The sequence below is a fragment of the Hyaloscypha bicolor genome (assembly GCF_002865645.1).
Source record: "Hyaloscypha bicolor E unplaced genomic scaffold K444scaffold_126, whole genome shotgun sequence".
Classification (NCBI taxonomy): Eukaryota; Fungi; Ascomycota; class Leotiomycetes; order Helotiales; family Hyaloscyphaceae; genus Hyaloscypha; species Hyaloscypha bicolor.
Window position 1 is genome coordinate 1,912,347 of NW_020194628.1, and position 12,002 is coordinate 1,924,348.

At 48.9% G+C, this 12,002-nt stretch overlaps 5 protein-coding genes across 5 annotated transcripts; all 5 read right to left on the minus strand.

The window, feature by feature from the left end:
- Positions 1 to 4,029: 4,029 nt before the first annotated feature.
- On the minus strand, positions 4,030 to 4,194 carry K444DRAFT_511951 (ankyrin; the record flags this gene model as incomplete). Its single annotated transcript, XM_024873482.1, has 1 exon — positions 4,030 to 4,194. A coding segment is annotated over one exon (165 nt), but the record flags the coding sequence as incomplete, so codon positions are not given.
- A 539-nt stretch (positions 4,195 to 4,733) lies between these two features.
- On the minus strand, positions 4,734 to 6,890 carry K444DRAFT_508926 (uncharacterized protein; the record flags this gene model as incomplete). The annotated part of the gene is made up of 1 exon (XM_024873415.1): positions 4,734 to 6,890. A coding segment is annotated over one exon (2,157 nt), but the record flags the coding sequence as incomplete, so codon positions are not given.
- A 102-nt stretch (positions 6,891 to 6,992) lies between these two features.
- Positions 6,993 to 7,724, minus strand: K444DRAFT_478236 (HET-domain-containing protein; the record flags this gene model as incomplete). Its single annotated transcript, XM_024872958.1, has 1 exon — positions 6,993 to 7,724. A coding segment is annotated over one exon (732 nt), but the record flags the coding sequence as incomplete, so codon positions are not given.
- Positions 7,725 to 8,892: 1,168 nt separating this feature from the next.
- Positions 8,893 to 10,416, minus strand: K444DRAFT_634083 (uncharacterized protein; the record flags this gene model as incomplete). Its single annotated transcript, XM_024883701.1, has 5 exons — positions 8,893 to 9,364; positions 9,408 to 9,565; positions 9,596 to 9,936; positions 9,966 to 10,253; positions 10,398 to 10,416. 5 exons carry the CDS (start codon positions 10,414 to 10,416, stop codon positions 8,893 to 8,895), a joined length of 1,278 nt encoding a protein of 425 aa, XP_024732146.1.
- A 689-nt stretch (positions 10,417 to 11,105) lies between these two features.
- K444DRAFT_102016 (uncharacterized protein) lies at positions 11,106 to 11,850 on the minus strand. Its single transcript, XM_024870259.1, has one exon. The coding sequence runs from the start codon at positions 11,573 to 11,575 to the stop codon at positions 11,231 to 11,233; it is 345 nt and encodes a 114-aa protein (XP_024732147.1). The 5' UTR covers positions 11,576 to 11,850; the 3' UTR covers positions 11,106 to 11,230.
- Positions 11,851 to 12,002: the final 152 nt, after the last annotated feature.

A 12,002-nucleotide genomic window follows, 5' to 3' on the forward strand; every position in this document is an offset into this window, starting at 1 on the left:
CGTCAGGAGGTTATGGAGGAAGTAACGATGACTCCTATGGATCAGGAAACACCGGCAACACATCAGGCGGCTTCGGAGGAAGCAACACCGATGAATACTCTTCCGGCGCAACGAAGACCTCAGGAGGCTATGGAGGCGGTAACGATGACTCCTACTCCTCAGGAAATACCGGCAACACATCAGGAGGTTATGGAGGCAGCAGCAACGACGACTCCTACTCCTCAGGAAACACCGGTAACACATCAGGAGGTTATGGGGGCAGCAGCAACGACGACTCTTATGGCTCAGGCAACACCCAAGGCCAGTCCGGCAGGACTGGAGACAGCACCGCCGGCAAGTTGATGGAGAAGGCTGGCAACCTCTTCAAGAACGACAACCTTGCCCAGAAAGGACAGGCTAAGCGCGCCGAAGCTGGGAACGATGATTACTCCGGTGGGAACACTGGCAGTGGCAACTATGGAAGTGGAAACAACAATAATGATGACTACTAGATAGTCGAGGTGATGATTGTACGATGGGATGGATTTCTTTTGGGTGGGATTGGATGGGATGGTAGGCTGGGAAGCTTAGGCATCATATCTTAATGCAATGCATTGAAGCTGATTCTTCATTATTGTGCTTCGCGGTATTTTTGAAAATTGCGACAGTGACGTGCGAGTGGGGAAGATCGAGCAAGCTGAAGTGAACCCCTCCCCCGCATCGATCGCGCAAGCGCATCCCTGCACGGTCACTGCAGGGGTAGCTGCAATGGTTCGGAGTCGATCTCGATCGCATCTAAAATTATAGATTCGCACCTCAGTTATTCTCCTCTCCTCATCAACAGGTCTAAGAATCAAAATCTATCATCTTGAGACGCTTCAAGATATTCCTCGAAGCGTTCTCTCTCCGCAGAGGTCCAGCAAACAATGCTCAGCTACGTATGTTTCATTGCCTCCCCGACCTTACAACACAAAGACACGATCCGAGACCTAATCAGCACCTCCCTCCAAAACCAGATATCATCCTCCCGGCCCATGCCAAGCTGCACGAATTGTACTTAGAGCTATATCCTCATCTTGCATGTCGAAGTAAGGATATCAATCTAGACCCCAGGGAAGAACCTCCACCGTTCTGTGGGAAAGAGCACCTCTCCACTCTCCACATCCCGGCAGAATCCGAACACTAGAATGACCTGAATACGCCCTTTATCAGGCCTTGGTTTTGGACGGGTGATATTTGGAGGGTGGCCGAATTGAGATGTGGGAGGGGGAGGAGGGTGGTTTTGCAGGGTAAGAACTAAGACGAGGGGCGTGTTGAGAAGGGGTAAGGATGAAGAGTAGTGTTGCACTGGCAAATGGTCCTCAGTTCATCTTTCTACACTGACGTGGACATTCGGAGGCATAAGTTTCCCTGGAAACATGTGGGGCAGTGCGTAAAATAGGGGTGAAGAGTGGTATATGTTGAACGAAGCTTTGTAGAACTCTGGTTTTAAAAGAGCATCTCTGCTGAGACCATCTCAGGGGTGAGATTGCTTTTTAAACGACCCTAAGCACATAATTATGTGGAAAGTATTTTCATTCGAGCCAAAGGTCAGTGTGCTGTCTTCACGATGAAGATCACTCACCGCTCGCTTACAAAAGTGACCCGAAAAATTGCAATAAACACCAAAAATAAAAACGAACTCAAAGGGCCATGAAGTTGTTCTAAGTAGCAAAACAGTTCGGCACACCGCCTTTTTTTCTTCAAAGGTCTTATGTTACGTGTGCCTACATCTGCTTGGATTTACAAGATTTCTGCTCGAAAGCTTACTCTCTTAACCAACTCACCGGACATTCGCTAACGTACTTAGGAAAGTGAGGTACCGTTCAGCCACGAAGCCAGTGATTGAGAGCAAAGTTGCTTATTTCAATATATGAGACCCATCTGCGTTTTGAACAGGGCGATTCTGGAGTAAACAAAGCTAGCGCTGTTAACCGAGCCCGTGTCTCTCAAATGAGGACAGTCAGAGCTCACATTAGTGTCAAAATGTTCTCCAATGGTTCGTCAGGAGAATTGTACTCAAGATTTTGAGAGACTGGAGTTCGATCTCAGCTTACAACTTGCTGGGATTTATTGGGTGCGATCTCACCATTGGGGATTGTCAACAGAACCTGATAACCATCGTGAACTTGAGAGAACTTCTACAGCTGGTGGGGAAACCATGAGCTTTTCAACCAGATGTAAATCTTTAGGGAAATCAGTTTGTAAAACTAGAACTCGGCCGCTTGGCTATCTCGAAATCCCGAAAGCCCCCAAGCCTCGAAGTCCTGTGATATCATGGGGCCAGTCCCATAGATCCCGCAGTGCCCGCGCAATGGCTGCGCGATTTGTATTTCAAAGGACAATCAATACGTGCGATGATTGGGAAAGTGTCCTTGAGGTCATTTATCATGAGTAGATTAAGCACTAGATATGATAGCTTGCGGAGATCTCACGGCAGCATTGAGGAGTTCTCAAGACTTGATTCACAAGTAAATATACAAGAAATCGGTAGAAGTGGTTGACGCACTTCATGACCAGACCCTCCAACCCAAGTACATCTACACTAAACAGGAAGACAATGAACACAGGTTGCATGGGCTGCATCCCATCGTCTTTCCCTCCTCTGCTCCTTCGCTCTTGCTTGGTCCTGTTGCCCTACCGGCATCAAGGCGATCTCCTCCCTTTTCTGCGAACGGCGGAACAATTCAGAATGTCGCTCTGCATCGTGTGCTTCTTTTGTGTTCGGAAGTGGTGTGTTGCCGGCTTGCTTATGTTTGGAGCCGCGAAGCTTGGATGCTAGCCGCCCAAGACTTATGAAGATTTTGAGTTCGAAATTGTTACTTTTACCAAGAGAAGACGAGGACATGAGATCTGGGCAGCGATTAAAAGCGTCGAGCTGATCGAGAAGGTCTCGGCCAAAGATTACGTCGCATGGGAGGCCTGGAAGAACCTGGAAAACGGTGCAGAATGGACCGTCATGGTGTTCTTCGTGCGAGCTGCCGTCGCCCATAATTCCCAACCCGTTCCCAAGATCTGGCAGTGTTTGTTGAGATACCGGAGTTTCCGTTGTCCGCCAATCGAGACTCAAATCATAGACGTAGACTTGCCCAATGGTCCGAGTCTTGCTTTTGTCCCCAAATTGTACCCACGTTCTTGCCTCCTCCCGAGTATCGATACGGAACTGTTCTCTCTTTGCGCACTCGAAAGACATGATATTCAGGTCCGATCCGGTGTCCGCAACAGCAACCAAATCACGACCGTCCATGGAGCATCTTAGCCGATTCTTAACAGAGCCCGGTGAATTGTCATCCCTTGGAGAGCCGATCCACAGGAGTGACGAAAGGTTCCGCAACTCTGCAGGGCAGCTTTCAAGCAGATGCCGATTTTTAGAGAGAATTTCAGCTTCTTGCAAGAATTCCATCCCCAAGATTATGTCCACCGGGCAAATTTTCGAAAACGTAGAAACACCGCTTGGCTTTCTGGAGTGTTATGCCAGGCAATTGAACAGACACCTGTACCCGTCCTACAGATCTGTCAGGTTTCCCACTACCAAGTTCGAAATCTTTCAAGTCTTCGGCTCCTCGATGGATCTCGAAATTCTGCTGACTAGCGAACGATTCGCTCATGATATTCTTCTCGGAACCAGAATCCGGACAAGCAATGTGCTCCTTCGAACCTATCAAAACCCGAAACACTTTTCGCTGGTTGGATATAGGTGGGATCTTTGCCCGATGGCTTTGCAGGGTTTCGTTGGCTCTTTGTGTGGCAGCCCCCCAGAGGTATCGATCCACAGATGCGCTAACGAAGGAGCAGGATATGTTATCATCTATTTTCCCCGGAGCAAGCTGTAAGATGCGGAAGTCGCCTTCTTGTGGGGGCAGGCAAGATGAAGCTTGGCGGTAGTCTTCCTTTTTTATCAGCAGTTTAGGATCCTCGGGGACAGTAGCTCCAGGCTTCGGTGGCTCGTGGATTTTATCCTCCCTTTTTGCTCTTCCCTCATCCCGTGTCTTGTCTTTTAGATTCGGCCCCCTTCTCGAGCAATAGCTTAACGATATCGACGTGCCTGTTCGCAAAGGCCCGGTATAGTGGCGTCTGTCCATCCCTATCAGCCGCGTTTACATCGGCCCCCTTCTCGAGCAGTAGCTTAACGATATCAACGTGCCCGTTCATAGAGGCCCTGTATAGTGGTGTCCGTCCAGTTCCATTAGTCTCGTCTACATCAGCCCCCTTTTCAAGCAGTAGCTTAACGATATCAACGTGCCTATTCGCAGAGGCCCGGTATAGTGGCGTCTGTCCATCCCTATCAGCTGCGTTTACATCGGCCCCCTTCTCGAGCAGTAGCTTAACGATATCAACGTGCCTGTTCGCAGAGGCCCAGTATCGTGGCGTCTGTCCATCCTCATCAGCCGCGTCCATATCGGCCCCCTTCTCGAGCAGTAGCTTAACGATATCGACGTGCCTGTTCGCAGAGGCCCGGTGCAATGGCGTCTGTCCATCCTCATCAGCCTCGTCTACATCAGCCCCCTTTTCAAGCAGTAGCTTAACGATATCAACGTGCCCGTTCATAGAGGCCTGTATAGTGGTGTCCGTCCAGTTCCATTAGCCTCGTCTACATCAGCCCCCTTTTCAAGCAGTAGCTTAACGATATCAACGTGCCCGTTCATAGAGGCCCAGAGCAGTGGCATTCGTCCAGTTCCATTAGCCGTGTCCACATCGACCCCCTTCTCGAGCAGTAGCTTGGCAGTGTCGACGTGCCCGCCCTCAGAGGCCCAGTGTAATGGCGTCCGTCCAGTTCTATCAGCCGCGTCCACATTAGCCCCTTTCTTGAGCAGCAGCTTGACGACGTCGACGTGCCCGCCCTCAGAGGCCCAGAGCAGTGGCGTCCATCCACCCCCATCAGCCGCGTCCGCATTAGCCCCTTTCTCGAGCAGCAGCTTGACAATGCCCTCGTGTCCGCGTTTAGCAGCCCATAACAGGGGCGTCCGATTGTCTATATCCACAGTGTCTAACGCAGATTGTCCCGACTCAATTAGAAAGGAAAGGAGTATCTCATCGCCATACTCTGCAACATACGAGAGAACACCCCTTTTTCGTGAGAAAGTAAAGCCGAGTCCAAGGGTGGCCCATTTCTCTTTATTCTGACAGTATTGTTTGCATAAGTCATGAAGCGGAGACATTGAAGGCTGAATTTGCGCTTGGATATTGAAAAGTACACGAACAGCTTCACTACTGCTAGTAGCCAGCGCGGCAAAAATTGGCGGCCCATAACGCCCATTCTCAACATCGAAGCAGGACTCCCTCTGAGGATGGATTCGAATTAGGTCGGCCAAGTTCTTCTCTGCAAGAATATAAAGCATGCTGACTGGATCGTTATATCGCCTAATTTGGTATCTTTCGAGGGCATTATTAAGGAATTTCCACCGTTGGAGAGGAAACTTGGCCAGAAAATTCGCTTGCTCTATAGCATTATGTTGAGCGCTGTTGGCGTGGTGTAGGACATTAAGAATCGAATATTCGAGAAAGGGAAACTTGAAGTTAATAGTCTCCCGCAGCTGTGCTGCCTTGGATGCCTGCGGTAGAGGGTCTGGGATATCGACGTCTTGGCTGATTGAAGCTTTTAGCTGAGCCAGGCAGCAATCCCTTAGAGTTTCGTGGCAATGACCTACGAAGTTGCCGGAAACCCCAGACCACTGACCCTCATATTTACCAAATAAGAAGCCTCGAACAGACTCGTGGATAAACTGGACTTCTGAGGCCTTGTTCCGCGTGACTTCGGCCAAACCCTTCGAGGAACTTCTCACGTAGGTCTTCATTTGATCCAAATCCACATCCTCCTGGTCCCAACAGCCGGAGCATGATTTATCGAGACCAAGCTGAATCGCGAAGTAGAGCTCCTGCGGTTTAATAGGACGAGTCGCGAATAGAATCCATTTAAGACAAAGTTGCAGCCGCTCAAGTTTTTCTCCATCGCGCATAAGAATCATCTCAAACAAGTCAGTCAGTTTTGGCGGGATTTCCTTAAGGCGCTCACGCATCTTCTTGATAGAAACGGAGTTATCAGGGTATTCAGAGATAAGAATATCGAGGACCAAGACGACCCAGAGAAAAATCCCTGAAGATTTCTCGAGGATTTCGGACCTAAGAGGCTCGGCTTGCTTCCGCTTGCCTAGCTTGAGTTTCGACTTGATATATTGTTGAATGTCTTCCGTATGTCCGATTTCGTCTTCTAGAGTGATTTTGATGCATTTTTGAATAAAGATAGTCGGATAATGCCGACTAGAGAAGCAAATTTGCAACAGAACCTGTGCCTCTCTCGCGCGATCGCACAGCTCCTCAAAGAAGGAAACCATGCCCCTAGCCTGGTTGTCATCGCACTCATCTAGCGCATCTATAAATACTGTTAATAACCGACTCCCAAGCTTTTGAACAGTATGTGTTAACGTCTCCTTTAACGCTTCCTCATGCCATCCATTCCGCTGGATAACCCTCGCGCTATCAGCTGTCATCCACTCCAAGCTCTCTCTTAAATCTTCCGCCTTCTCAAAGAGTTGGTGGAGAAGAGAGCGGTATAGACCCGTCGTCGACTTCTCCTCGACTGTGCCTCGCGCGAGGAAGAAGAACGACAGCGTGATTTTCGAGGCATCACTTTTTGCGTTAAGTCTGGCCTCATCGAAGAGGAGTTTCATTAGAGTTGACTTCCCAGTGCCAGGATTACCTATAATCCAAAGGAACCCGCCGTGGTCTGGCTGTTGCGTCACGTCGTGCCAGGATATGTATTCAGGTTTGGTGAGGAACCAGCGGCAGGTTTTCCCTTGGGCTGCGGTCAGGCTTATTAAGCGCTCGTCGATTTTAGTGAAGTAGAGCTGGTCTATAAGTGACTGTTTCGTGGTTGGAGAAGGAACGGAGGAGGACTGGTCGCGAGAAGTCTTTAGTCGTTTGGTGGGATTGAAAGTAGCCTCTGAGACTTCGTCGCGGTAACGTTTCTTTACATCCTTAAAAACCTCTTCTCGAAGCCTACCGAATGCCTTCTTCTCTCCCTCGCCATAGAGAACTGGCATGCTGATATCGAAAAGGCCTAGCAGGGAATAAGCCTTGTCTTCTGCCTTCTTGGTCTCACGATTTTCTGCCCATGACATTCGCTCCTCAATGCGAAACGCAGATAGACTAGTTCCTCGAAGAGCCGGCACCGCAATCCCTGTTATTTCATGAAGCGGTCGCTCTAACGAATTTTTGTCACCGAGTCGATTGCTATTCGAGCAAAAGAAGACAACTGATTGCGGAGCAATTAGTTCTTGAAGTGTCCAACCACGGGTAAACCATCGACTCTTTCGAAAGGCTGAATGCCACGACTGTACAGATGAGTCAACTTGATCATGACAATTTGTCGAAACATCTGATAGGTAGACGTAGCATATAGCAGCTTTTTGGTACCAACGAAACATAGAGGTGATAGCCTCTGCGAGCTCGGAATTATTCGCTTTATCGATGCAACAAGTATCAACCCAAAAGTGTTGTATGCCGTCCCGCCTAGCCTGTTTTGCGCAGAACCGGATCTTGTCATAGCCTGCTCTATCCTTGCCGGTACCATCCGTCAAATCTCTGAAAGTGACCTCCTCGGCATCCGCACCCCATGTGTGCGAAAGTATAGCATAGGGGGGAATGTTGTCGTGGAGGTCCTCGGTGAGGCTGAACTCGCCGCCGTCGATGCTCTTCAGAAGACGCATTAGATGAATCAAATCCGAAGAATCTCAGGAAGGAAGGTTCTCAGTGTCGAAGCAGGAGCGGACTACACAGCTAAATGCCTAGCAGAACTAGAATGGCTGGTTCAGAAGAAGGAAGAGGATGAAGGGACGACTCTGGATCTCGAGTAATGCTTGGAACCTTGTTTCCTTGAGGCTGAGGGTTGCATGTTGTCGCATCTACGGAAAGCCGCTTGTGCCAGCGCCAATTTACGAATCACAAATCACGATTCACCCCACCAAAAATTGCCTACGCCCACACAACGCCCCCTTCCCCCCTTCCCTAAGCCTCTACTACTACTTAAAATATTTACACACTCTTTTTAATTCTTATCTCTATATATATTAAGTATAGGGGTAAGAGAGAGAGAGGGTATAGGGAGGGGAGGAGGAGAGGGGAGGGTTAGGAGGGCGAACGAGTAAAAGTGAAAAGTGAAAACTAAAAAGCGAGAAGTGAACTTCGAGACTTGTGAGTGCGTTGCGAGGAAAAGGAAGCCTTATAATTATAGGTTGCTTGTCGCTAAATTATAGGAAGTACTAAAAATTTAGTACTTGACTTTTTCGTGGGGTGCGACATAGATTTTTAGTATAGTCCCCTCCCCTACCACATTCCCCCTCTCCTAACCCCCTTTTTTTTTTGGTTTTTTTGTGTTCCATAGTCATTTAGCTGCCAGAAGCGCTATGTAGACGTACTATATACAGGCTTCTAAGCAAGTCCTACTCCTTAGAGTAAAGCCCTCGAAAAGGACTCCACACGCGGTGGAAGCTCAGTATTTGTCCCCCCTATTTTGCTCCTTTAAATGATTGTGCTATGACAGACTTACGGCCGGTGGACAGGCCCAAACGTGGCTACCCTTATTCCATGCGTTCAATCTCTTCCATGCACGTCTGCGGACACCATCCTCCAACGTAGCTTAGTCTAGGACCTCCCACTTCCTTGTTGTAATGGACCCTTTCCTCCTTACGCTCCTGTTTGTGCCACCCAGGCCCCTCATTATTACTTAGTCACCGTTGCTGGAGGTTCCAAAGCCCTTTTCTAGCGATTCTCTAGACTTGAACGTCGTGTTTTGAATTGCCTTATAGTAAAGGCAATCTTCGCGGTGACAGGAGTCCCAAATTCAAATGATTCCTTCAACCCCGAGTCCCGACAGAGTTAGGGAGGAGCAGTAGCGTGAGCAAGGAAGTACCTCTGTTGAAACTTTCCCAAATTTCGGGCGGCTTGGGAGACAAAGATCATACGAAGGGAACAATAAGGTCGGACAAGAATATACGTATTGTACAGCCCTGAGAGACGTCCAGATTTCTCATCGACTGCTAGCTTCCGCCTCTCCGTCCCTTGCTCTGTCTCCGCCTCCACCTCCGAGTCGTCGTCCTCACCAGAGCCTTGCTCATTAGCAATTATTCTCCTCTGCCTGTTCACACTTTTCTCGTTCTCTCCGACAGCGGAAACTGAACTATGACTGCTCCCACTCCTAAGAACAGCACACTCCTCCAAATCAAACGCCGCACTCAACTCCCTCAACGTCTCCAACGCCTCTACCTTCCCATCTTTCCCATCATCTCTAGCCTGCATCTTCCTCCTCACCAAGAACCTCTCAAACACCTCCACTCGCTCCTCCCCTCGACTAGCGCACTACAATCCACCTGCCCCCCCCCCCCAGATAATACCTCGCCTTCCCCTTCCCATCCCCCAACGGCGCCAACAACAGCAATTTCACAAATGACTTCCCATCCTTGGTATAATTCATTAATGCTTTAGAATTCTCTTCTTCTTTCTCAATCGCTGATTTCAGCCTCGTCACACTCTCTATATCCGTCATCAAGGCCTGGAGAAAGTGGTAGTTGTACCCGATTACCTTTTCTTTCGGGCAGTTGGCCAGGGAGTAGAATTCAGGAGAGGCGAAGATGATGGGATTATCTGATTTTGTTGGATCGGTCAGGCTGAAGACTTCGCTGAAGCCTTTGACGAGATCTTGTATGAGGGATGTGGAAGTGCTTATTACTTCGGAGGTGGGGCAGAAAATTCTGGTTTTCGTGAGGAAATAGGTTATCCAGGCAGGGAGGGTTTCATCCAGTAGGTTTTGAAAAATGGATTCGGAGGAGGGTTTGAAGCTTGGAGAGAGTTCGGCAGCTGGAGAAGCATTTTTGGATTGGAGGGAAGGTGCAACTGCGTTGGCGTAATTGACTGCTTTAATGACTTTATTGGATCTCGAGGTATTGAAGTACTAGAGAGAGTGACGGTTCTGTGTTTGGTGAGGAAAGATGTGGATTGGGCGAGAAGTCGGGGGTCATTAGTGAGGGTGTTGAGATTGCCTTCCGAGTAAAGGAGCCCAAAAAGTCCTTCCGAGGAGGTTGAGTCTGGCTTGGTTTTGAATGGTGCGGGGCCAAGATCATAGCCTTCTGCTCCGGATCGGGAGAGCTGGGGTTCTGGCTCCTGGGGAATTGGAGATTGCTGGTTGGGGTCATTCTGCTCGGGAGCAGTTCCGCTGGTGGAAGGAGCAGCTTCAACCAGCCCTAATCGCACGGTGGCAGTAAGTAAGCACCCTCCCTCCTTCCTTCCTTCCTTCTATTATTTCCCCTATTCCTTCCCTCTATTACAACTTCCCTTACTCTCTCCTTCTTTTCTTTCCCCTCGACCTCGAGGGTATAACTGCCCACCTTTCCCTCTCGTTTCCATTTTCTTTTCTCTTTTCCCTTTATAACCACCACTACCACCACTACCACCACCACAATGGGTCTTTTAGACCATTGCTTAACTCTCTCGGGGCGGGGGATGACGATTGCAGCCCTCAGGCTTGCAGTGTTAGGACGTTTTTGGTCCTCATTTATTTTCTGGGTTGTTCGATAGATAAGGAGAGTCTGCAGGTCATTATTTGTTAATACTTTTGATTACTATTACTAATCCTTTACTTTTATAGTATCGGCCGCATTTGTAGAAGGCTTCGGCTTTCTTCAAGGAGCAGGAGACTTTTGCGGCTACATTAGAAGCTGCAGAGCCTCCTTCTTTTCAAGTTCTCGTTTCGGAAACCTCTTACTCATATTGGTTCGACCTGCTCAGTGTGATCCTTGACTCGGTCTTTGTACGCCTCGAAAGAGATACTTTGGGTGTTCTCTAAGATAGACTTCTCAAAAGCCTCAGCAATTCTATCGGGCAAGCTTTCTTGGTGTTGGCTGATCTTGGTTACTGTATTCCCGCGAAGTGCCGTGATCGTAGTTTGAGTGTCGATGTGTTTTGAGAACACATCTTGATTGGACACCAACGCGTTCAACAAGTCTTTGGCCCGGGTACTGAGCTGTGCATAACGATCAGATTCCTAGAGCTGAACAATCTTGATATCGTTTCTAACTTATGTTAGCCACAACATCTCAATAAGAGCAACTTCAACCTACTTGAGAGTCAACAAGATACCCACTTCCAGCTGACTTCTAAATTCAGCCAATTTGGCTGCAAAACCTTCGAGATACCTCTTGTCCCATACGGTTTTCAGTCCTTAACGCAAGCTCTCCCACTTTCGGCACTTGACGCTAGCTGGAACCTTCAACTCTTGCAGTCTGTCGATTAATGCCTTGCCAGCATCAATGCAGTTGTTGGTCAGAGCTTCAAGCATTTGTTCGTCTTCGGTCAAGCATCTTGACTTCGGTGAAATTACCACCTGCTGCTTCAACCTCGATATAATCCCAAGCAGCTTCTCAGTCGCATCTTCCAGCTCCAGGTTCTCAGTCGCAGCGCCGTTTGATCGGATCTGACTGCCCTTCGAGACCACCTTACCGGCAAACTCGACGAACTGGACAATGCTTCCCGCGAGCGAGATTGCAGAAAGAGGGTCAAGAACCATGGTTTCCAAGAGCTGGGAAGTCGCTCATTGACGCTGGACGTTGCTGAACGAATCCAGCTGCCTTCAGCAGACGACTCCTTATGTTCACCGATTTGTTGTAGCAAACGTCTCTATTTGTAAGTCAGATCAAGTCTCGAGTGCTGACCCGCTGGTTTGGGTGCGAAGTTCGAGGTTGCGTCGAGATAGTTCTTGATTGAGGTGAAGATCTTTGGGGATAATCACGAAGAGAGGCTGGCCCAGCTTCGTGGCCGTTTGCTGTCTCGATGTGATTGGACGAACTGATTGGAGGGTTGTCTCGTCTGGGCTTCGTCCAAAGAGGAAAGAGCCCGTTGGGGAGCCTGTTTGAGCCGGGGTAAGAAAAGCAGAGTTGGTATCAATAAAGATAACTTGACCATTCACCTTTCCATGGCTAGACGGAGCCTTTGAA

Excerpts from the sequence above, each read along its gene's own strand:
- K444DRAFT_102016 (XM_024870259.1), bottom strand. The coding sequence starts at position 11,575 with ATGGTTCTTGACCCTCTTTCTGCAATCTCGCTCGCGGGAAGCATTGTC.